The sequence below is a fragment of the Phocoena phocoena genome, chromosome 4, assembly GCF_963924675.1.
Source record: "Phocoena phocoena chromosome 4, mPhoPho1.1, whole genome shotgun sequence".
Classification (NCBI taxonomy): domain Eukaryota; kingdom Metazoa; phylum Chordata; class Mammalia; order Artiodactyla; family Phocoenidae; genus Phocoena; species Phocoena phocoena.
The window spans coordinates 133,569,991-133,593,753 of record NC_089222.1 but is presented as its reverse complement, the minus strand read 5'-3'; the positions used below and the strand labels follow the sequence as shown (position 1 = coordinate 133,593,753).

At 36.1% G+C, this 23,763-nt stretch overlaps 1 protein-coding gene across 1 annotated transcript in view; it reads left to right on the top strand.

The window, feature by feature from the left end:
* The window catches only part of SCAF4 (SR-related CTD associated factor 4), a 56,217-nt gene that overhangs the window by 13,313 nt on the left and 19,141 nt on the right, over positions 1-23,763 (top strand). The window contains exons 2-15 of the mRNA XM_065875907.1: positions 7,617-7,700; positions 8,602-8,646; positions 10,162-10,323; positions 11,474-11,609; positions 11,937-12,076; positions 12,697-12,873; positions 17,344-17,552; positions 17,899-18,007; positions 19,424-19,606; positions 20,118-20,203; positions 20,884-21,074; positions 22,007-22,107; positions 22,552-22,665; positions 23,525-23,681. Coding sequence (XP_065731979.1) covers positions 7,617-7,700; positions 8,602-8,646; positions 10,162-10,323; positions 11,474-11,609; positions 11,937-12,076; positions 12,697-12,873; positions 17,344-17,552; positions 17,899-18,007; positions 19,424-19,606; positions 20,118-20,203; positions 20,884-21,074; positions 22,007-22,107; positions 22,552-22,665; positions 23,525-23,681 — 1,894 coding nt within the window. The remainder of the gene's footprint in view (positions 1-7,616; positions 7,701-8,601; positions 8,647-10,161; positions 10,324-11,473; positions 11,610-11,936; positions 12,077-12,696; positions 12,874-17,343; positions 17,553-17,898; positions 18,008-19,423; positions 19,607-20,117; positions 20,204-20,883; positions 21,075-22,006; positions 22,108-22,551; positions 22,666-23,524; positions 23,682-23,763) is intronic.

The following is a 23,763-nucleotide window of genomic DNA, read 5'->3' as shown; positions in this document are numbered from 1 at the left end:
ACCTGATAATGATGATTCTGTATATTTATTTACAGTCAAGTTGGAGAAATGCATTTTTGTGTCTCAAGACACAAAGTTTTTCATTGTTAATCCATGAATTTTAAGTTTTTCATTTTAAAATTAATGCAAATTATGGGACTTCCCTGGTGGTCCAGTGGTAAAGAATTCACCTTCCAATGCAGGGGACGTGGGTTTGATCCCCAGTTGGGGAACTAATATCCCACATGCTGTGGGGCAACTCAGCCTGCGCGCCACAACTACTGAGCTCGCGCACCACAACGAAGATCCCGAGTGCTGCAACTAAGACCCGAAGCAGCCCAAAAAAAATAAAGAAAATAAGTAAATTAAATAAATACTTTTTTAAAAAGAATGAGAAATCACAACAAAATTAAAAAATGTTTAAAAATAACGTTTATAAAAACAAAAAAATAAAATTAATGCAAATTAGGTAAATTTAAGCTAGAAAATAAGAAAGTATTCTACCAAATACCATTAACATTTTAGAGTATTTCAGTCTTTTTTTCCCTTCCACTTGTGTATGGAAACTTTATATATGGTTACCAGATCTTTTCAATAACATGAATTATCTTCTAATTTTAAAAGTCATCTTGGGAAATTTGGGAACATCTGATTATTTTAGATAAATTTCTAAAAGTAGAATTGTTGGTTTAAAAGATATGGACTTTTTAAGTTCTTTGCTTCATGCTAATCTACATTCATGACAGTTAGATAATTGAACTGTATCTCATTGTCTTAATTTATACCTTTTTGACTATTGATAAGACTGAACATTTTTTTTTCTATATTAATTAGTTTGGGGTTCTCTTTGTTAATTGAGTTACTCTCCTATGTACAGTTTTCAGTTTTATTTTCTCTCTTACTGTTTGTATGTGCTATTGATTAACTCATATGCAATATTCTGCTTTCAGGTAGAGTGGCATAATGATACTTGTCTAGCATGTGCTTGCAGCTCCCCTTTCCCTGTGTGCCCCACCTCTCCCTCCCTCCCTCCTCCCTCCCTCCTCCCTCCCCCCTCCCTCCCTCCCTCCCTCCCTCCTTCCCTCCCTCCCTCTCTCTCTCTCTCTCTCTCTCTCTCTCTCTCACACACACACACACACACACACACACACACACACACCTGTTCCCCCCATCACATTAAATGCCCAGTATTAAGAAAGTGTTAGCTTTGGTAAAGGCATAAACTGAAATGCCAGGTAAGAAGGGACTGTAATTGTTCTAGCAGTAAGTATTTTACGGAGCTATATTCAGGCTGTAATTAGATGGACAAAAAAGCATCTTTGTGGAGATGATGATTTTAAAAGATTTTTCTACTAAGTTTTGTTTTGTTAAATTTAATGTGTACTTTTTTTTTTTTTTTTTTTTTTTTTTTGCGGTACACGGACCTCTCACTGTTGTGGCCTCTTCCATTGCGGAGCACAAGCTCCGGACGCGCAGGCCCAGCGGCCATGGCTTACGGGCCCAGCCGCTCCGCGGCACATGGTATCCTCCCGGACCCGGGCACGAACCTGCGTCCCCTGCATCGGCAGGCGGACTCTCAACCACTGCGCCACCAGGGAAGCCCTAATGTGTACTTTTATAAAATATATTTTACAAGCAAACATTTAAGTTATGTTGCCTTTAACTCTTGATTTGGTTGAAGCCAGTGTATCAGATTTGATGAGTCAGATGAACGAAAGAGGAGGGAAGACTGTAGACTTGAACACTTTGATATCTTCATCTGTCAGAAGGGAGATTTGAGTACCAGCCTGTTACTGTGAGTGTATGTATTTCTTTTTGGAAGCATTCAAATTTTTTCCTTAAATTGAACTTTGTAATTAATTATTAATAACAGGAGCTTAAGCCAGAATTTATCATCTTGGAGGTCATAATAGCAAAGGAAGGAGTACTAGATATCATCAGTATAATTCATTATAAAATAAGGAAAGCAAATACTTAAAAGTTTAAGTGGGGGGAAGGTAGGGGTAAGTATCCCATTGAAAGAGATTCTTGTCTAGAGAGATCTAGTCACTAGGAGCCAGAACAGATTCTCACAGGCCAAATTAAACATTTTTCTTTTGTAAAGTTTGTTTGTCTAGTGATGACTCTAAACCAAATATTTTAGAAAGATATTTGTCATGATTTCATCATGAATAAATTTAAAAAATACATAGATAGGATGAGAGTATTGTTAAGTGAATTTTAGCTGACTGGCAGGGCCCAAGGAATATCACATAAGGTCATCCTACAAGTAGGTCCTGTTTTTAATATTTAAAAAACCATGGGGTTGGAGGAAGCCATATAAAGTAGTTCGTGAAATTTGCAAACTGATTGGAATAGCTGCTACACTGAAAACAAAATCATTTCCAGACTACCTAAGTAGATTGAAAGGACTGTCAGAAACCAACATAAAATCAACATGAAGATCTAGTTTTGATAAAGATTCCAGTGAAAACAGTCTGAAGGTTTCAGTTGATTATAAATGTGAGTTAATAATTAAGCACTTTTTAAAAAGTAATAAATGATCTCCCCTACCCCAGGATGTCCATGTTCTGAATCCTAGAACTTGTGAATATGTTTCCTTACCTGGCAAAAGAGACTTTGCAGATATGATTAAGGGTTTGAGTTAATTATCCTGCATTATCTGGATGAACCCAGTGTAACCCCAAGGGTCCTTCCTTGAGAGAGGCAGGCAAGTCAGAGAAAGTGCTCTGACAGTGGAAGCAGAGGTTAGGGAAGAGAGAAGATGCTATGCTGCCAGCTTTGAAGATGGAAGAAGCAGCTATGAGCCAAAGGAATTTAGGCACACTTTGGCTAGAAAAGGCAAGAAATAGATTTTGACCTAGAGCGCCCAGAACGAAGGCAGCCCTGCCAACACCTTGTTTTCAGACTAGTGAGATTCTTTTTTTTAAAACAAGGTACAGTTTTATTTATTTTTAAATTTATTTATTTTTGGCTGTGTTGGGTCTTTGTTGGTCCGTGCAGGCTTCCTCTAGTTACAGTGAGCGGGGGCTACTCTTCCTTGTGGTGCACGGGCTTCTCATTGCGGTGGCTTCTCGTTGGGGAGCATGGGCTCTAGGCGTGCAAGCTTCAGTAGTTTTGGCACGCAGGCTTAGTTGCTCTGCGGCATGTGGGATCTTCCCGGACCAAGGCTTGAACCCATGTCCCCTGCATTGGCAGGCAGATGCTTAAACACTGCGCCACCAGGGAAGTCTGGAGATTCTGACTTCCAAAAGTGTTGTTTTAAGCTAATGTGTTACTGCAGGAATAGGAAACTAATACAAAAGACAATCCACTAGATTCTACAGGAACATATCCGGGCTCTGTTTATTTTGGTTTATTATACTTAAAAGGAATTAGCCAGGATAGTCGGATCTAGGAATCATATCATTTGGCTAGTAGTTGAAGAAGATAAGAGAAAGGGAAACATGCTTAGTTATATTTATTTTATCACATGAGAAAGATCACTGTTGTTCTGTGCTCCAGAGGCAAAACTAGAACAGGAGAGGGAGGGAAGGTTATCAGAAGGGAGATTTGGGGTCAGTACAAAGAAGACTGCTGTAACCGTTGGGTAAGGTTAGTTATGAGTTATTAAGCCTGTGGACTAATATGGGACCTGCCGGGTGTATTGTGAAAGCAGTGCTGAATTTGGTATGAGTACTGGATTACATACTAAGGTGCTATACAGCTTTAAAACTCTTTGATACTACTGTATTTTCAGTATAGAGAAAATTTCTCTAAATTTCAGTCAGCACTTGAATAGTAGATGTAATACAAAAAAGGTATTATGGTAAGCCATAACAAAATTAAACTCGAGGTGTGTGTCAAGATTCCCAGGGCATTATATACCTCTATTTACTGAGCCATTTATATGTCAGGTACTAGGCTAAGAGATTTATATACATTATCTCATTTAATCTTAACAGTCTTACGAGGTGAAGTGAGTGCTATTAATCCTTTTTTTCAGATTTCAGAAATCCTTGATATTTAGAAAAGGTTAACTAAACTTGTCAATGTTCATACTGTTAATAAATAGCAGAGTATCATGTTACTTTGACTAACCCCCAAACACTATGAATTCTACAGGTGTCATGGGCCAAATATGCTCCTTCCTTATCTTCTTTTGAAACTGTTCTTTATTGATATAAGGGATCATTGTGAGTGATTCTTCATAATTTTTAGAATACTTTGTAAATCAGGCACCCAGCAGAGCAGTGTTCATATTTAGTATTTTCGAATAGTTATTTAGCTGGTGACAGCAAAAAGACAAACTCATATCTGTTGCTGACAAGTATTTTTTTCTTACTAAGGCTTTCTAAGGAGGTTTTGTACCTTTTGGGTCCTACTGCTGCTATTATTTTATATAAGAGAATTGCATGGTTTTCTCTGGCTACTTTGACACATTTGTTTTCTTTGACAGATTACATTAATTCTGAATGCAGATCTGTAATAACAGGGAGAACACTGCACCTACTGATGTTTATTGAGCACTTGCCCTGGTGCAGATGATATACTAGTCGTTCATACACAAAAGCTAATTTATAGCATTTGACCTTGCCAAATACCTTTACTTTCTGTTATTTTCCTGGTGTTCCTTTGTGCAGCTCCCTTCTCTGTACCACATTGAAATATTTGGTATACCCTAGTTAATTATATCATCTTTGTTCTCGTCTTACTCATCCTCATGGCTTTGATTCTGTGACCTTTCAGTTTCTAGCAGAACCTCTTCTTTGTTCAGGATGCATTTTCCAGTCTGCTGAAATCTCTACCTGAATATTCAGTAGGCATCCCAAATTAAATTCATTATGTCTTATCATTATCCCTGAATCAATACAGTATACATATAGACAGGCACAGATGCCTACTTGATATTTTGTCTGTGTTCCCCATTATAGTTAATGGTCTCTGCATGTATTTAGTCAATAAGCAGCAATTGTATAAGGAGAAGACTATGCTATTAAGGATTGTAAGCTTTAAAATCAACAAATTCTAGTCCAGACCCGTTCCCTGGGCATCATCCGAAAACAGATGCAATCCCTTTGGGTATCATCTCAAAATAGGTGTAACAATCTATGTTAACTGTTAATATGATTAAATAAGATAATGTACCACCAAAGGTAATTCTTCCTTATACATAAGCACTCAGTGTTGGTTCCCTCCTCTTTTCCTGAGTTGTGCCTTCTTTAGTGGAATAAACACCATTCGTCTGTCTCTTAGATGGTAGCACTTGAATGCTCTCTTGCTGTTCTATTGCCTGTAGTCCGTATTTTAATTTTTTTAAATAAATTATGATTTAAGTATAGACTGTGGAGCGTTTCATCAGAAGATACCACTGGTCTGTCTTCTGTGCTCAGTTGTCTTGTTTTGTTTTAATATGAGGAGTTCCCTACTGCAGAAATAATCAAGAAGTGCTATTTGGGACATTAAATGAATATTAGCTCTGGCTTAGGCTTCATTGAAATATGAGTCTCTAAGCTTTTAATGGCCAGGGAAGTAGTTCTCACTGTTGCTTATTCTTTTTTTTTTTTTTTTTTGTGGCTGTGTTGGGTATTTGTTGGTGCGCGTGGGCTTTTTCTAGTTGCGGCGAGCGGGGGCTACTCTTCGTTGTGGTGCTCGGGCTTCTCACTGCGGTGGTTTCTCTTGTTGTGGAGCACGGGCTCTAGGCGCGTGGGCTTCAGTAGTTGTGGCACGTGGGCTCAGTAGTTGTTGTTCGCAGGCTCAGTAGTTGTGGTGCACGGGCTTATTAGCTGCTCCGCGGCATGTGGGATCTTCCCAGACCAGGGATTGAACCCATGTACCCTGCACTGGCAGGCGGATTCTTAACCACTGTGCCACCAGGGAAGTCCCACTGTTGCTTATTCTTAAGATCCATGTGTAAACTTTTTGTCTCCCCTTTCTCTGCTTTAAGGTCCAGAGAAGGAAATAGAACCACGGTAATAAACAACTGTCTTAATAACTTTTATAACTTAGAAATGGGCAGAACATGCCCTTTTATAAAATGTGTGCTGTATATTTCATGCAGTGTTGATATTTTTCAGTTTGTGTTGAAGTTGAAATATTTTAAATCATTTCGTATTTTCTCATTGGTTTTTATAGTTTCAAAGATTACTGTCTCCTTTCTAATTGTTTTTCAATTAGTGAGCTTTTATTCTCAAGGAGAATTTTAATTATGTTGGTAAATAAAATGATAAAGAATGACCTTATTTACTTAATCCCTTTTTAAAAAATGAATTTCTGTGTTAATATCTTTATGTTTTTCCCATTTTCTGTATCTTAGTATTATTTATGGAAAAATTCTACTTTTCTCTGCTTAGGCAGGGTATGTATCTGGTTCTTATATTGATTATATCTTTCATTGCATACTTTTTCTAAAAATTACTGTTACCGTTGTCTGTAGTCCATTGTGTCTGTAGTTTTGAAAAGCTGTGAAAATTCTGTTGCCAGGGAATTTAAGGTATGTTGCTAGGTAGGGCTATTTATTCTGGGAAAGGAGACTTTTGTTCTTTAGGGTAGCCTCTTAGTAGTGGTCTAGTAAAGATGGTCTATGTCTTAGGAGTTCCATATTTGAAATACCAACATTAATTAGAAAGAAATGGAAACATGGTTCATATAAGGTTGATAATGCTCAGGAAGCCCTGAAACTTATTTCAAGATGTATTTTTAGAAGAGTATGTGTGTGTCTATGATTAAAACAAAACAAGAACTTAAGAAACTAGATATAAGCTTAATGTCTTTTATCTTTGTAACCCTCTATGGGCTATCATTATATCTTGGTTGGATTTAAACTTTAGGGGGAAGGAGTATGCATGTGTGGTTAAGTCTCCTGTGAGCACCTGATTGTTGCATTTACTGTAGTGAGATTTGTTCAATATGGTGTCATTTTTATTCCTGACTAAATCAAGAAATTGTGAATTCAGGCTTTATAATGGCATGTTAAATTTCTTGCCTGATGTAATACATGTGTTTCTCCAAATGAACGTTAGAATTATTTGAAGTTCTCCAAAATCTCAATGAGGTTTGTAATGAAATATTAAATATTGAGTCACAGTATTGCCATTTTCAGTACAGGAACACGGTGTGTTTGTTTCCATTCAAATCATTTTTGAGTTCTCCAACAAAGTTTTGTAATTTTTTCTGTTACAGATTTTGTAAATGTTTTACCTTTTTCCCCCTCTTTTGCTACTTTTAATATGATTTTTTCCCATTGTATTTTCGAAGTGGTGATGCCAGTATGTAGGAAAGCTCTTGTTTTTCTTTACTAGACAAATTATTAAACTTAGTTCCAAAAATTTATTCTTTTTTTTTTTTTTGCGGTACACGGGCCTCTCACTGTTGTGGCCTCTCCCGTTGTGGAGCACAGGCTCCGGATGCGCAGGCTCAGCGGCCATGGCTCAGGGGCCCAGCCGCTCCGTGGCATGTGGGATCTTCCCGGACTGGGGCACGAACCCGTGTCCCCTGCATCGGCAGACGGACTCTCAACCACTGCACCACCAGGGAAGCCCCCAAAATTTAGTATTCTTTTAGTTAATATATTACAAATATATTTGTAGAACTGAAGGATTAACCTCTAATTTTACTTGTAATTAAAACATTTTTTTCCTCTTTTTCTGTTTTTTAAGCTCTTTTCACTTATGGATATGAAGCCTCCCATCTCTCGAGCCAAGATGATTCTCATCACGAAAGCTGCTATTAAAGCTATTAAGGTAAGCGTAAAAGAAATGTATTTAATTTGGAAAATGTTTTTGAAATTTTGAAAATGTTATTGTTAAATGTGAAAATTCATCTTGTGAATTAGTTCAGGCCTGAATCGAAGAACACTCACCAGGTTTTGCTGAAAGTACATAATAATACAGTATGGTGCATCTACATTGTAACATATTATTTCAAAACCTGTTTTGTTGTTAATATTTTCCCTTTATATTTTTTAGCTTTACTGAGGTATAATTGACAAATTCAGTAATATAATGTAATAGAACACGATTTGATACACATGTACATTGTGAAATGATTACCTCAGTTAAGCCAATTGTTACATCCATCACCTCACATAATTGCCTTTTTTGTGTGTGGTGCTAAAAAAAGTTGAACTCGTTGAAGTAAAGAGTAGAATGGCAGAGGGTTTTTTGTTTGTTTTGTTTTGTTTTCATTTAATTCTTATTGTAAATCAGTGGAGTATTAGCTTCATTTTTATTTAAAAAACTTGGACTTCATGAAATTAAATGTCTTACCCAGTCACACCTTGAATAAGTGAGTCTCTTTAAAAACTGCATTATTTAGTTCCAGTTCCATTGTTCTTATCCCTCTCATAAAGTTCCTTGATAAACTACTTTACGAAGATTTACTGATTAAAAATCTAAGAAAAGGACCTTGTGTTTGGGGGAATTTTTGTAGTTTTCTGTTTTAGTTTGTACTTTCATTATGATGTGTTAAGATTTTTTCAATTGTTGACTATGGGTTGACTATGGATTATTTCCCTTTTTTTTTCAGTACCATCTTGGGAATTAATTCAAATTGTGCAAATTTCAAGATTTTTAAGTATTTTCTAATTACAGGGAATGTAGAAGTATGTAAACTGGATAATGATTTTCTTTTCATTCTTTTCAGCTTTATAAGCATGTAGTTCAAATAGTGGAAAAGTTCATCAAAAAGGTAACTATCCATTTATTTATTACCTCATTTTAGTTGTGATCAGTATTTGTAATTTAATTTGTAAATAGTAATTTGGATAATTGCTTCTAAAGCCACTCTACAGAAAAGTTGTCACTAGAAGTTCTTTTCAATCACTAGAGGTTTTTTTTTTTCCCTAACAAAACAAAAATTTATAGCAGTACTGTTTGAGCACTTACTATGAGGTGGGATTCAACAACAGTTTCTTCTCTACTGAACAGGACTCTTCCTTGAGCCTGATGTGCTTTCTCTCCCCTTTGCCCTGTCTACTCTGTTGACATTTAACTCATCTTGGAGTACTTCAAATGAAATCACTTCTTAAAGTTTTTCTAACTTTTCCCTGCTCCCATCATAATTAAACAGTTTTTCACTTCTTCGATTATATGGTGTGATTAGCACACGTCTTTCTCAGTAAAGGACTGAGAACGGAGGCTTACTTAGATATCCTTGTCTTCTCCCCCAACCTGGAGCTATGCCATGTAGTACACCCTAATAAATGTGTGTGGGAGTGTCTCTGGTCCATGGCCATTTAATACTGGCTGCGAGATAGGAGTTAGAGCTCCAACAGACCAAAAAGTATAGTCAATAGAGGTTTTTATAGTAGCAAATCAAAGTACCAGTAAATAAAACAGAAAAACAATTAAAATTACCTATATGCCACCACCCCAGTTATGATGAATGTTTACTCATGTTTTAGTATGTACATGTACATTTATGAAAGGAAAATGAAGACATAGGCTGATGGATAACGTGCTTTTCCTACAGAATTTATTATAAACATCTGCAAAGTATTCTAACATATGATTGTTTTTCACGATTTACTAAGCCAGTTCCCTATTACTGGCCATTTCACTTCAGTGGCTAGCCTTGTGGAAAAAATTCAGAGGCATCTTAATTGTTTTCCTTAGGATAAATTTCTAGAAATAGACTTGATGGATCAAATAAGGCTTTACTTTTATTGCTAAATCTTTCATAAAGGTTGTACCACCAGAAATGTGTGCAGGTGTCTGTCTATTCATTTTACCTTGTCAATTTGAAAGGCCAAAAATGACCTCTCCTTTCAGTTTTTGTTTCTCTGGTACTGTACTTTAATAGAATTGAAATCGATATGTTGTTAAAGTGATCTCCTTGATAATTTTAAAAGGTAAAAATTATTTTTTTGAGCAGGATGAATTACAGCAGAGATTTATCCATAATAAGTGGATTTGTATGGAGGTGGCTTAGGGATTGGTAAAGTCATGTTGATTCTGGGAAGTTGTGCGTGGGGAGACGAGGGATCAGAGAAAAGTGAATATTGGGGGTCTGAAGTATCAAGAGAATGGCAATTCTGTACAGACCTGTGGGAAATTTGACAAGCTAGCCAGTGAGAACTAAACATTCAAGTAGTTTCTAAATAGTAGTAATTCTTGGATATATAGTTTCATGAAAGTGAGATTAATGGGTGTCAAATTGTGATTTGCTTTTCCTGTATTGAACTTACATCTTTAATCTTTGTAGTGTAAACCAGAGTACAAGGTTCCGGGATTATATGTAATCGACTCAATTGTGAGACAGTCTCGTCATCAGTTTGGAACTGATAAAGATGTTTTTGGGCCAAGATTCTCTAAAAACATAACTGCCACATTCCAATATTTGTATCTTTGTCCATCTGAAGATAAGGTAGAGTTTATAATTTTTAAATTAAGCTTGTATTCTTGTTTTGGTTTTGCATCTACTTAAATCTATTTAAATGTACATTAGATATTTAAAGCCTACTGTATTACTAGAAAGATAATCATGAACTTGAAACAAAACCCAGCTTTTTCTATAGTAGTCATATCTGTTTTCTTGGGAAGTCCTTCAGGAATGTTGTACTGTTGAAATATAAAAGGAGCACAGTCTTGCTTTAAGAAGACATTGTTGGAAAGATTTCTTGTGGTTGAATGGTAAAGAAATTCTGCAAGTAGAGGAGAGCAGTGCTTATCTCAGATTGTTGCTTATTCCAAAAGGAAGGGACCAATAATTGATGGCTTTCCCCAGCATATGGAGCTGCTAGAACGTAAATGGTATTCATTAGCAATCAGACTACAGTATTTAATTCCTCACATTTGTAGCTGGTTTTACTATGTACTATAAAAAGATAGAAAAACATTATAGACAGAAAACTAGACTCCAATAAGTGGGAGAAATGCACTGGTAGACTCAGAATAATGAAGACTGGAGACTACAATAAACGGCATATAAATTTGAGTGTTATGGATTCTGTATATTCTTGAAGGAATGCTCTTGTGGGGAAAATATACAAGAGAAAAGATCATTCTATGAGTAGGAAATAAGAGTTACAACCATGAATAACACGTTTTCTCTGGATCTCCTTCGTATTTACTAGTCCACAAAACAATTTACCTAACAATTACAGGCCAATAATCGTCTTAAATATTTTAACTGTTATAGTCATCCCGGAAAATTCTTCACTTCTGTAAGATAAATGGTTGTTTCTTTGTACTCATAAGTAAAATATAATGGAAACTTCGGATGCATTTTTAAGTATTATAATGCATTTCTTTTGATTCTCTAGGTTATATTTCTTTTCTCTTTCTTTCCCCCCTTCTGTTTCTTACTCTAGATTGCACTACTGAAGAAAGGTCAGTTAGTGTAGTTTAACCAGGTTGTAATTCTGATGATAGATTTTTTTCTGTTTATGAAACAGATATAGCATGGAAATATTAGCCTGGGGTGGTTTTTTTTTTTTCTCCTCTTTTTGTAAGAGGTATAATAAATTATTTATGCAAACATTTATTGTATATTTATGTTTTCTCACACATAACAGAGTAAAATAGTTCGTGTGCTGAACCTTTGGCAGAAAAATGGAGTATTCAAAATTGAAATCATTCAACCTCTTTTGGACATGGCAGCAGGAACCAGTAATGCCGCCCCAGTAACAGAAAATGTTACTAATAATGAAGGTATGGCAGATGTATCTGTGAGCTTAGAAGATGATATAATTTTTTTGTGCATGAAGTGTTTGGAGTCTGTTCATAGTGATGGAAGTTTTCTATAAGAAGGAAACTTGAGTTTACATCTTAGAAGGTATAGTTATCTTCCCATAATTCTTATTTCTAATAAAAGTATTCAGTGCTTGTTACCGTATAGGCTGTATTACCATAATCTGTATTTTTTACTCTGTGTTAAACTGAATGCAGTATTATTTTAGTAAAGAAGCTTAATGGAGATTAAAAGGAATATTTATGAGTTAAAGTTTACCGAGTGCTTAATGATCTTCTCTTTTTTAGGTTCACCTCCACCTCCAGTTAAAGTTTCTTCTGAACCCTCACAAGCCACTACAAACTCCATACCAACTGTACCACAGTTGCCCAGCTCTGATGCTTTTGCTGCTGTGGCCCAACTGTTTCAGACAACTCAAGGTCAACAGGTAAACTGCCTATCCAAAGATTAAATTGTTTGCAGTTAGGTACTGTTGTCAGTTCTTATTTTTCATTCCTAGTTAATGAGCACATTGTGGGGAGGAAATATTTCTACTTTTCAACTAGAAAGGCCTTTACTGGGAAGGGAAGGGATACTACATAGGGATAATAGGGGAAATGTGGGAAACAAGGGAACAGCACACTGAGAAATAGCAGTACCCCTTTGGAGAGAACTGCAGAACCGCTGAGTTGGTGGTATTGTTGCTCACAATTCTTGCATTTCCAGATTTCAGAATTATTTGGATTGGTGGAGATACTTTTTTTTTACACTTTTTTAGGAAACATATTTACCTTGTTCACAATTCAGTGTATTTTCTCTTTTCTCTGACCATCATTTTCTACTGTTGGGGTATCAGCATACATTTTTAACCTTAAGTGACACATCTTATATCCCTGATACATTCATTCACAATAAACGTAACCATTATTAAAAGGTTGGTTCCTTTTTCCAGTTTACTCTGTGCCTGTGCTATTTTGAGTCACCATTAAGGGTTTTTTTTAGTAAATTAACTTTTGATACTGTGATTATACTTTATTATGTGGTTTATCAGTCTTCCCATTCTTTAAGCTTCAGCAGATCCTTCAGACTTTTCAACAGCCTCCAAAACCACAGTCTCCCGCCATTGACAATGCTGTGATGGCTCAGGTTCAGGCTATCACAGCTCAGTTAAAGACAGCTCCTACACAACCACCTGAACAAAAAGCTGCTTTCCCCCAACCTGAACAAAAAACTGCATTTGACAAGGTATGCTTCTCTCACATAACCCACCCCATTGTTTACATCACTCAACTTGGAATGTGGAAGTTACCCCTTCTCTAGCTTCTCTGGCTTGTTCATTTTGTTGTTTTGTAATTTGAGGGATTTTCCCCCTCGACATCAAAACATTGATTATTATTCCTGGTTAAAAATCTAATATATACTCATTGCACAATTTTCAATATAAAGGAAAAGTAAACAGTGTAAAGGAAAGTAAACAGGGGAACATTCACCATTAACCCCCATATGTGAAGGTAACTACTGTAACATTTTGCTGTGTATCTTTTCAGAATTAATTTCCTGGATATATGCTTTTCTTTTTTGGTCATTATATATGTGTGTGCATATATAAAAATGTGTGTTTTTAGTATATATATATATACACATATATATACATACACTGTTTTTAACTTGCTTGTTTTGATATTAATCCTCTTGTCTCTTTGTTGTTGTTAAGGTTAATAGATGTAAATCTACACATCTACTGAGTGCTTATTAGGAATATTCCATTACATAGAGACACCACAATTTAGCCATTCCCCTATTGATAGACATTTAAGTTGCTTTCTGTTTTCTGCTGTTAAAAACATTAGTTACCATATCTATAATTTGAGGGTTTGGGTTGGTTGAGTATCTTCCAACTTCTCTGTTGGGCCTTCGTTATGTTTAAGGAGCTGCCACTAAGGATATAGATGTGCTGAATATGCCTAGCTTAGAGCTTCCTGTTGAAATGTTAGCCCAGACAACTCCACTCTTGTCTGTTTATGTCATGTCTATTTACTGGGTTTATGACTATATACAGTTTCATCTCATTTTACAGGTTGCAGTGCAAAAACCACAAAAGTTTGAAAATCCTAGAATGAAGTATCTTTTAATCATCTCTAAAATTTTTGATTCTTTCTGACATTCTAAGATACAATAACTATTGCTGGTAGTCCAAATTAAGAATCCATATGATAATTACTGCTTGTTATTCTAGTACAAAAGGAATACATGCTTTTAGGGAAAAAATTGCAAATAATACAGAAAGTTCTAAAGTAGAAAGGGAAATCAGTTCCACTCTGCTTTGAACAGAGTTGTGTATGTTCCCATCCATATGGGAACATAAATTGTTATGTATTGTGGGTTTGTTTTTTAGTCTTCTGTGTTGTGTTGTGATTAGGAAAACTCTCTGAACTTGTATTAAAAATTCTCTTTCTTCTAGTAGTTTTATATTTTTGTTTTTCATGTTTGTCTCAAATCTATCGAGAACCTATTTTAGAATATGGTTCAAGATAGTTAAATCTTTATGTTTTGGAAATAGCCAGTTCTCACAATTTTTGTCATACATTTAATTCCCATTTGTTTCTGTGTCTGTCTTTGGACACTGTTCTGTCCCACTAATATCTTTATTTCTGCAACATAACAGTTTAAACACTTGCAACTTGTATTTCATTTCTAGATGTGTTCTCTGCCCTTACTCTTTTTCAGGCATTCTTTGGCTATTCCTGGGCATATGTGTTAGGGTTCTCCAGAGAAGCAGAACCAGCTATACACACAGACACACAAAGGGGAGAAAGGGAGGGATTTTCTTTAAGGAATTGGCTCACACAGTTGTTGAGGCTGGCAAATTTGAAATTTGTAGGTCAGAGTGGCAGGCTGGGAATTCAGGTAAGAGTTAATGCTGCAGTCTTGAGTCTGAATTCTTCAAGGCAAGGTTTTCATGTTGCTGTCTTGAGAATGCCTTTTTTGGGAAACCTAAACCTAAGTCCTTGCCCTTAAGGCCTTTGATTGGTTGAGGCACACCCACATTATAGAGTGTATTTCTTTATTCATAGTCTACTAATTTAAATGTTAATCACTTTTTTTTCCCTTGCTGCACCATGCAGCTTATGGGACCTTAGAACCCAACTAGGGATTGAACCCAGGCTCTGAGAACACAGAGTCCTAGCCACTGGACCGCCAGGGAATTCCCAATGTTTTCTTTGTTTTGTTTTGTTTGTTTGTTTGTTTTTGGCCATGCACATGTGGTTTGTGGGGATCCCCGACCACGGATTGAACCTGGGCCCATGGCAGTGAAAGGGCAGGGTCCCAACCATTGGACCACCAGGGAATAATTCCCTGTTAATCACATTTTTAAAATACCTTCACAGCAACATCTATATTAATTCTCCCATTGCAGAGCACAGGCTCCGGACACGCAGGCTCAGTGGCCATGGCTCACGGGCCCAGCCGCTCCGCGGCACGTGGGATCTTCCCGGTCCGGGGCACGAACCCGTGTCCCCTGCACCAGCAGGCGGACTCTCAACCACTGCGCCACCAGGGAAGCCCTATATTAATCTTTGACCAAACAACTGGGCACCATAACCTGGCCAAGTTGACACATATAATTGATCATCACAGCATACTTTACCAGATGAACTTTAGCATAAATTTTTATGAATTTATAGGTTAATTGAACAAGTACTGATAATTTCTTACACAGAATCTCAATTTATTAGATTTTTAATATGTCATACATTTCTTGTGTCATTTATTCTTAGATGTTTACTCATTTTTCGTGTTTAGTGTTTCATAACACTTTTGATTAGTTAATAATGCCATACAGGAAAACTATTGATTTTTATTTTATGTTGTAAATTATCATGGTATTAGAAGCTTAGTTTTCTAGTTGTTCACTTAGATTTTCTAGGCTACTAAATTTGACTTTTCCCATTCAACATCTAGGCCTGTTTCTTTTTCTTTTCTTACTGTTCTGGTGGCTAGGACTTCCAAAAAAGAAATGTTGAGTAATAGCAGTGCTACTGACATGCTTGTTTTGTTGTTAATTTGAATTACAACTAATTCCTCTAGTGTTTTATCTTAAGTGGGTTGGCCAATGTTTGTTAGTTATATTAAGTTTAGAAAAAGGAATTCTGTGCTTTTCCTTTGACTGTAAAGGTCTATTTTAAGCTGGTCAAACAGCTGACTGGGAACAGTTTTTCTATTTTTGCTGCTTCATAGATCTTCAGTTTCCTAAAAAGCAACAGAAATGTCTTTAGATAGTAGAGATCTCAGTTTAATATTTTTAATTGCTTCAAATCTTCTCCCAAGCGATAGGTATAAATCGTAAAACTTTAAGGAACATGTCTATATGCGATAAACTGCAAAAATCATAGGTTTTGTGGTTTTTTTGTAGACAGTTTAGACCCAGGTTTTAATTTTGGCTCCTGTCATTGACTCTGTCTTGATGTTGAGTTACAGTATTCACTGTGTACCACTGTAAAAGAGCTTGGTGGTACCTATATTTTTTTATTGCCATGAGGGTTAAGTAAGCTAACGTGCGTAAAGCAGCAAGGTGCCTGAGCCATGTTAGATCGCTCGGTTATAATAAGAACTTTGAGTCACGTGGCCTAGAATTATGAAGAAAGAAACAGAAGTGTTGTCTAAGAAGGGGACTTCCTTTCCTAATTAAAAAATCTGTTGTCCAGTAAAGTAGAACCAGAATTTCCAGGCAAAACTATAACAGAACAATACAAATTTAGGAATTTGAGGTTGGAAATCCATGAGCAGGAAGGGCACAGCCTGAGAGAAATGATGGCCTTGTTGGATGCCAGAGACTGAGGGCTTTGAGGTAGAAAAGACCATTGTCCACATCCTAATTGTACATGTATTAACTGTACAGTCTTGGTCACGTTTCTTAATTACCCGAGCCTTAGTCTCCTTGTCTGTAAGAAGAAGAAGCTATATCTACATTGCATGTTTCTTTTGATGATGAAATATTGTATATAATCTATCAAAACACAGTAGTGGTTGTATTACTTTCATTCCTTCTTTTCTGAGTAAATGTAACCATATTTTAAACGGCTCTTCTTCTAGACACGTGATCCTGTGAAGTGCACTGATTGGTTTTTTTGATTTTTTGTGTTTTTTTAATGAAAGTTTCTGGTAATCTAAGGTGGATTGTGAAGTTTTAAGAAAGAAGCAAGTGCACAGGTAGACTTTGCAGCCCTGTCTGTGCCATTCTCTTTTTTCTTCTTCATATTCTCGATCAAGCAGCATATGGACATTTTTCTGTAGGCATTTATAATGATTGGATAAGATGGTCTTTCTTTTTGTACATTTTACAAAGCCGACTGAAAATGTGTACCCATTTTCATATGTGCAAAGTTCCAAAAGTTTTTAGTCTAGGAAAATGAATGGGTAAAATCTTTCTATCACTAAATTAGTTATAAAATCATATAGAAAATAGTCAAAAAGAAAACACTGTACTTAGAGTTGGGGAAGAAAACAGAATTTTTTAAAGTGTCTTTTCAAAATGGCATTTGTGTAAAAATTGTCTGAACTAGGGTCCTAAGAGGCATGTGGGAAGGTGAAATTGTACATGACAGCATTGTGGGATTACAGATGGTGGTAAATATCTGTTTTTATAAAGTTTTTTGTTCAGTGAATCACAGTCTGAATTTTAAAATGGGAAATTGACATACACACCTATTCCAGAAGCTACTTGATAGATTTGATTACGATGATGAGCCGGAAGCTGTGGAAGAATCGAAGAAAGAAGATGCTGCCGCTGCTGCCGCCGCCGCCACCACTGCCGCCACCGCCGCCGCCACCACAGCACCTGCTGCTGCTGTTGCGCCCCCTGCACCTGCTGCTGCTGTACCTTCTGTTGCTGCGACTGCTGCTTCTCCTCCACAGGCACCCTTGTGAGTTGCTTTCTTTTGATTCCTCAGCAGATAGAGATTTGGTAGTCATTATAAGGCACAATGCAAGTAACAATAATGAAATCATTTTTCATATAGTCTTTTCTTTTTTTAAATTGTGGTATTTGGAGTTTTCTTCTGAATGGAGAGGAGATCCAATCAGATTTACAATAAAAAATGACTTCTGGGGAAAATGCTGTGTTTAAGTTAATAAGGCAAATATATGATTCAGTAAAGTGTTGATTATTAATAACTCCTGAACAGCATTCTTTAAGTTTCTGTAGTATAAATGTGGCTAAGATACATGTGTTTTCGAATGGGTGAAAAGAAGACTACTCATCTTTTTTAGTGGATTTCCTGGAGATGGCATGCAGCAACCAGCATATACCCAGCACCAAAACATGGATCAGTTTCAACCTCGAATGATGGCAATACAGCAGGATCCAGTGCACCATCAGGTAGAGGCATTTTTCTTATAGCTGAGTTTTAATAACTGAAGATCTATTCATTAGAGCATATGGGTTGCACTTCCCAGACCACTGTTACGTAGCTGTGTGCATGGCTAAATACTATAGCTGCAGTAAAAGCTGTTGAGTACATAACTGATTTGAGTTGCTTTTTGCTTTAATTAAAACAAGGATGCTAAACATTACATGCTGATAATTTAATAGGCATTTTTGTTTAAATAATTTAGAGAGAGACTGTGGTTCTATTTCAGGGAACTGGCCTGTTTAGTTATACAGCTATTTCCCTTGTGAGAAGCCTTTTTTCCTTCTTTTTTTTTTACGGTACACGGGCCTCTCACCGTTGTGGCCTCTCCCGTTGCGGATCACAGGCTCCGGACATGCAGGCTCAGTGGCCATGGCTCACGGGCCCATCCGCTCCGCAGCATGTGGGATCCTCCCGCACCGGGGCACGAACCCATCTCCCCTGCATTGGCAGGCGGACTCTCAACCACTGCGCCACCAGGGAAGCCCAGTAAAGTATTTTTTAATTAAAGTATATATGTTGGGTTTTTTAGACATAATTCTATTGCACATTTAATAAACTACAGTATAGTGTAAACATAACTTTTATATGCTCTGGAAAACCAAAAAATTCATGTGACTTGCTTTATTGCGATATTCGCTTTATTACAGTGGCCTGGAATCGAATCTGAGATGTGCCTGTATTTGGTCATATGAAATTGATATTGTGATTTTAATGACTTGCTGAGGAATGAAGTTTGAAAAATATTTTATAAGCCTGTTTAAAATACAAAGAAAACTTATGAACTTTTTTCCAGATGTTTAACAATTGCTGAAAGTTTATTAATAATTTAGAAAGAATATTTTGTGATACTATAATGACATTACAATTATACTTTTAATTCTATTAGCGTTGGAATGTCACATAGAAAATTGTTACATTGTGGCATAATTACTCTCGTTATTACGATATTTGAAACCCTAAATATCAAACCCTAAGTATTATGTATTCAACCCTAGGCATGTTGGTTGAAACTCCCCTTGGGGTAAAATGTTTAAAATATACTTAGACGTCAATTCTTCTAGCCACTTTTCCTCCCCCCAAAGCTTAATTGCCTTTAAAGTTGAAGAGAGACAGTTTGCGATAGAGAGTACCTCTGAGTTTAAGTTCAGTCTGTCACTTTGCTTCCTCATATAAATGAAGTTATGTTTTTAAATTATAAAACCAGATCATGTATTCATAATTTTAAAATGAGTTGTAGGATTTTTACCCTGTATTCTTGGATATATAACAATTCTTTGGATAAAGATTGTACCAATTGGAATTGTCAGTCATGGTTCCTTGATCAAGGTTTTTTTTTTTAATTACTTAAAGTCTGCTTGTACAATTTTTTTAAAAAACAAAAGGTTCCACTTCCTCCTAATGGACAGATGCCAGGATTTGGCCTTCTTCCTACACCTCCATTTCCTCCCATGGCTCAGTCCGTGATTCCTCCAACTCCACCCGTGCAGCAGCCTTTCCAAACTTCCTTTCAGGCACAGAGTGAACCACTTACACAAAAGGCACATCAGGTAAAACTTCATTCTCAGGTTGTTGATTATCTGTATGGTTCCCTTGATTTATAAATAGATTGCTGCCTGTTGGCTTGTTATCTTCCATTTTGAATATGAAGAAAGACTATTATTTCGGGCACAGATTTGCCCTCTCTGTGAGCGAAGTTTTTCATTTGGAAATTGGACATAATACTACAAATTTCCATACGGTTTGTGAGGATTGAGATAGAGTATAGAATGTTTAAACAGTGCCTAATTCACTGCTTTAGGTGATGGTTGGTAAACACAGTATGTAACTTTTACGAAATAATTTCCAGAAGTAGATCAGTATTTCTTCTAATCTTGTAAACCATATAAAAAAAACTTTTCCCACTCATGGCCAGTCATTATTAAACTGGTAATTTGGTCTCAAGTAACCAAAAGAGAAGTTTCAGGGCAAGAGATTTGTAATTTAGCATTTTTTAGATTTTTGTCCTGTTTTTTTCTATTTATAATTGCCACTTTCTCTTTTAATGATGGGTTTTGTGTTTTGTTTTTCTTTTTAAAGGAAATGGAAGTAGAACAACCTTGTATTCAAGAGGTTAAGCGGCACATGTCCGATAACAGAAAGTCAAGATCTAGATCAGCATCCAGGTAGTTTATAGAAAATGTTAATCCAAATCTGTATGTCTTAGGAGCCATAGAATTTAAAATCTAGTTGGATTGTTTTCAGATGCCCAGGACTAATAAAATAACACTTGGTATGTTTGTATGCATGTGTGGATTGGGGGTAGGAGAAGTATTAATTTTAAAAAACTAAGTCATCTGAACCCACATACTTTCCCTTTGAGTTGCTTTAATGCCTATTTACAGATATACATGGAATCATAAGATTTATGTATTCAGAGTTCTTTTACCAATTTATCAACCCAAAAAAGTGGAAAGAGAATAAGTAATACTGTAATCGGATTACATGTTTTAATTCCCACAGAAAAGACTTTACTGAGAAGATAGAGAATAGTAGTCAGTATATCTCAGTGATGACATTAGCTTCTTCACTATAAAGATGTCATTTAGTATAGTACCAGAAGTATCAAAGATGGGAGGTACTTTTATAAGTTAGCATCCTTATTTATCTCATTTATAATATATTTGTGCTTTCTAACTTTGAGCATATTAAAAATCTTTAAAATGAATTCCCTGCTGTCAAATTCTTACATACCCAAACATTAAATTACCTAGTTGTATTTTTTCTTTTTCAGATTAACACATGCTTACATTTTCTTTTTTACCTCCATGTGTTAATCCATTCTCCCTCGTTCTGAAAATATTAGGTCACCAAAAAGGAGACGATCTCGATCTGGTTCTAGAACTCGAAGGTCTCGTCATCGACGTTCTCGATCTCGGTCCAGAGATAGACGCCGACATTCTCCTAGATCTCGATCCCAAGAAAGAAGGGATCGGGAAAAAGAAAGAGAGCGCCGACAAAAAGGCCTTCCTCAAATCAAACCAGAAACTGCTAGTGGTACGTGAACGTTTATATTCAAATTTCCTGCATTTTTTTTTCATGTCATGAGTTTAAAATGTTTTATAACTGTTAGCAAAATACCACTTTATGAGGTCTTACTCATTTGTGCTTTGGCATATACCATTGGATTTGCCTTTGTACATTAAGCCAGCTGTAAAGCAGCAATGAGGAGCGAACCAAACTAACGATGAGGAAGTGTGTCTTGAATCGAATGTATGAAATAGAGTCATTAACTAGTTCTCCTACACATGGTGGAAAAGTGGGGTATTTTCCCCCTAGAATAACTAGTGCCCTCTTTTATAAAGATTTATGATTTACAGAATGTACTAGCTTACATTATCTCCTGAATTTCATGATGTGTTTAGAATATGTTTAATAAGGTGTGCTAGACATATTCTTGATACAACTCTGTAGCTATTAATGAAATTTTAATTTATAGTATAACTAGGGCATGTATAAAACTTCTGACTCTGCAAGGCTTATTACCGAGGACACAACATGAAACAAAACTCATGTACACTCAACAGTTGGAAAGGAACAGCTACATGCAGTGAACAAAAGCACTGAATTGGTTGGTGATCAGGATAGTTGGGATCAAGTCTTAGCTCTTGTGTTCACTTGCCAAGGGCGATCTTGGGCAAAATACTGCTTCTCTGGCCCTAGTTTACGTAGATGAAATCTTCAGATGTGTCTTCAAAAAGATCAGTTTTTTTTACCAACTCATAGGTGTACCTTTCACTATCCTGGTTCCATTTCTGGAAGTACTACCACAATTTTCTAGAATGTTTTAAATGTATATGGGGTTTTCTACTTAAACTTATGATATCTTAATGTAACTCATGCATATCTTTAATGATTTTTCTCATGTAAAGTACAGTGCTGTTCATTATCGAATGTGTATATTTTTATGATTATAATTTTATTTTAAGTTTGTAGTACTACACTCTGGGTGGGACAGCTGGACAAAAGGACTACTCAGCAGGATGTTGCCAGTCTCTTAGAAGAGTTTGGTCCAATTGAATCAATTAATGTGAGTATTTATTAAATCACTTAATGACAGTAGATAGATGTGACTAATGTTACTCTATGAAATTAAGGACTTGAAACCTAAGTTAACATTTTCCCAGGTTTGTAGAAGATGTGGCTAGCGTTCAGGTGTTCTGAGTTCATGTTTAGCATTTAACTACATTTCTTGGGTCACCAAGTTTAATCTAAAACCTTTTTCTAAAAAGTTTTTCTAAAAAAGTCTTTATATAACAAAGCTTGGGGAACTGTAGATTTGTTGATAACTGGAAGTTGAGACCAAACTGGAACCACCAATTTAACAAATTAATCTCCAGTTATAGAACTCTGGCTCTGGAGGGTGCAGGGGGTTTGAATTGGGCTTGTTGGAACTGATTACGTAGTATTATATCTTGTTGCTTTTCTATTTTTTTGTTACTATATTTTATAATATTAAAATCTTTTGGAGCAGATGATTCCTCCCAGAGGTTGTGCCTATATTGTTATGGTTCATAGGCAAGATGCTAACCGTGCCCTGCAGAAACTGAGCCGAGGAAACTATAAAGTGAACCAGAAATCCATAAAGGTACTGTTTTATAGTTTATAATTCATTTCTTTTAAAACTTAATATATAATATTATATGACTTTTAAAGAAAACTGTAATTTTGGACACTGGGGCATTATCTGTGCATCTTTTTTTAAAGAGGTTATCTCCTAAGAGTTAAAGGAAAATTTTAAATGTTAGGTGCATGGTAGAATTTTGTCTTTTTTTTTAAAGGTAGGTAAGTTCATCAAGGTATTTACTTGGCGCTTTAAATATAATGTCATTTTGTAAAATATTTTGTCATTCAGAAAATTTTGTATTTTTCACATTTTAATTTTAAAGTTTGCCATCTCATCTTAGAACTATGAAAAATACTCACTGAAGATAGAGGAAAAGATATAGGTACATGGGTATTCTTACTCTGAGGGGCCAGAGTCAGTGTTTCCTTAATGTTATAATACCACGTTCTACCCTTGGATTGCACCGCAAAAGGATTTTGTCTGATGTTGAGTAATTCCGAGGTACCCAAGACTTTTAAAAGTGCTCCCCCCTTTTTTATGCTGAATTGTATAGGGAACTTCAGCCTGTCCCTGATAAACTTTTTCCTTTTCTCTTAAGTTTTATGCTGCCTGGGTTTGCGGGGTGGTGGGTGGTTGGAAGAGTGAGTAAGGAAGTGATTGCCAGTCAGATTTCCATCCTAGGAGAAACAAAGTGAGATGGTAGGGTAACCAGTTTCCTAGCACCGAATAAAGTTTTGAGTGAGATCCAGAGAAAGCCAGGCCAGATTGCTCCCTTGCTGACCAATTCTGAGTAATTAGAATCATGAGGAACAGTTAACTCTCAATTTGTGACATTCTTCTCCTTTCCTTTCTTTTTATATTTTAACAAATGGTGAAATAGATTGCCTGGGCCTTAAACAAAGGAATAAAGGCAGATTATAAGCAGTATTGGGATGTAGAACTTGGTGTTACTTATATTCCGTGGGACAAAGTCAAGCCTGAAGAACTGGAGAGTTTTTGTGAAGGAGGAATGTTGGACAGTGATACACTTAATCCAGGTAAAGCAGTATTTAATTTAAAAAAAAAAAATTAATCTGTTTCCTTGGTAGTGCTATGACAAATGTTTATTCTTTGCCTTAG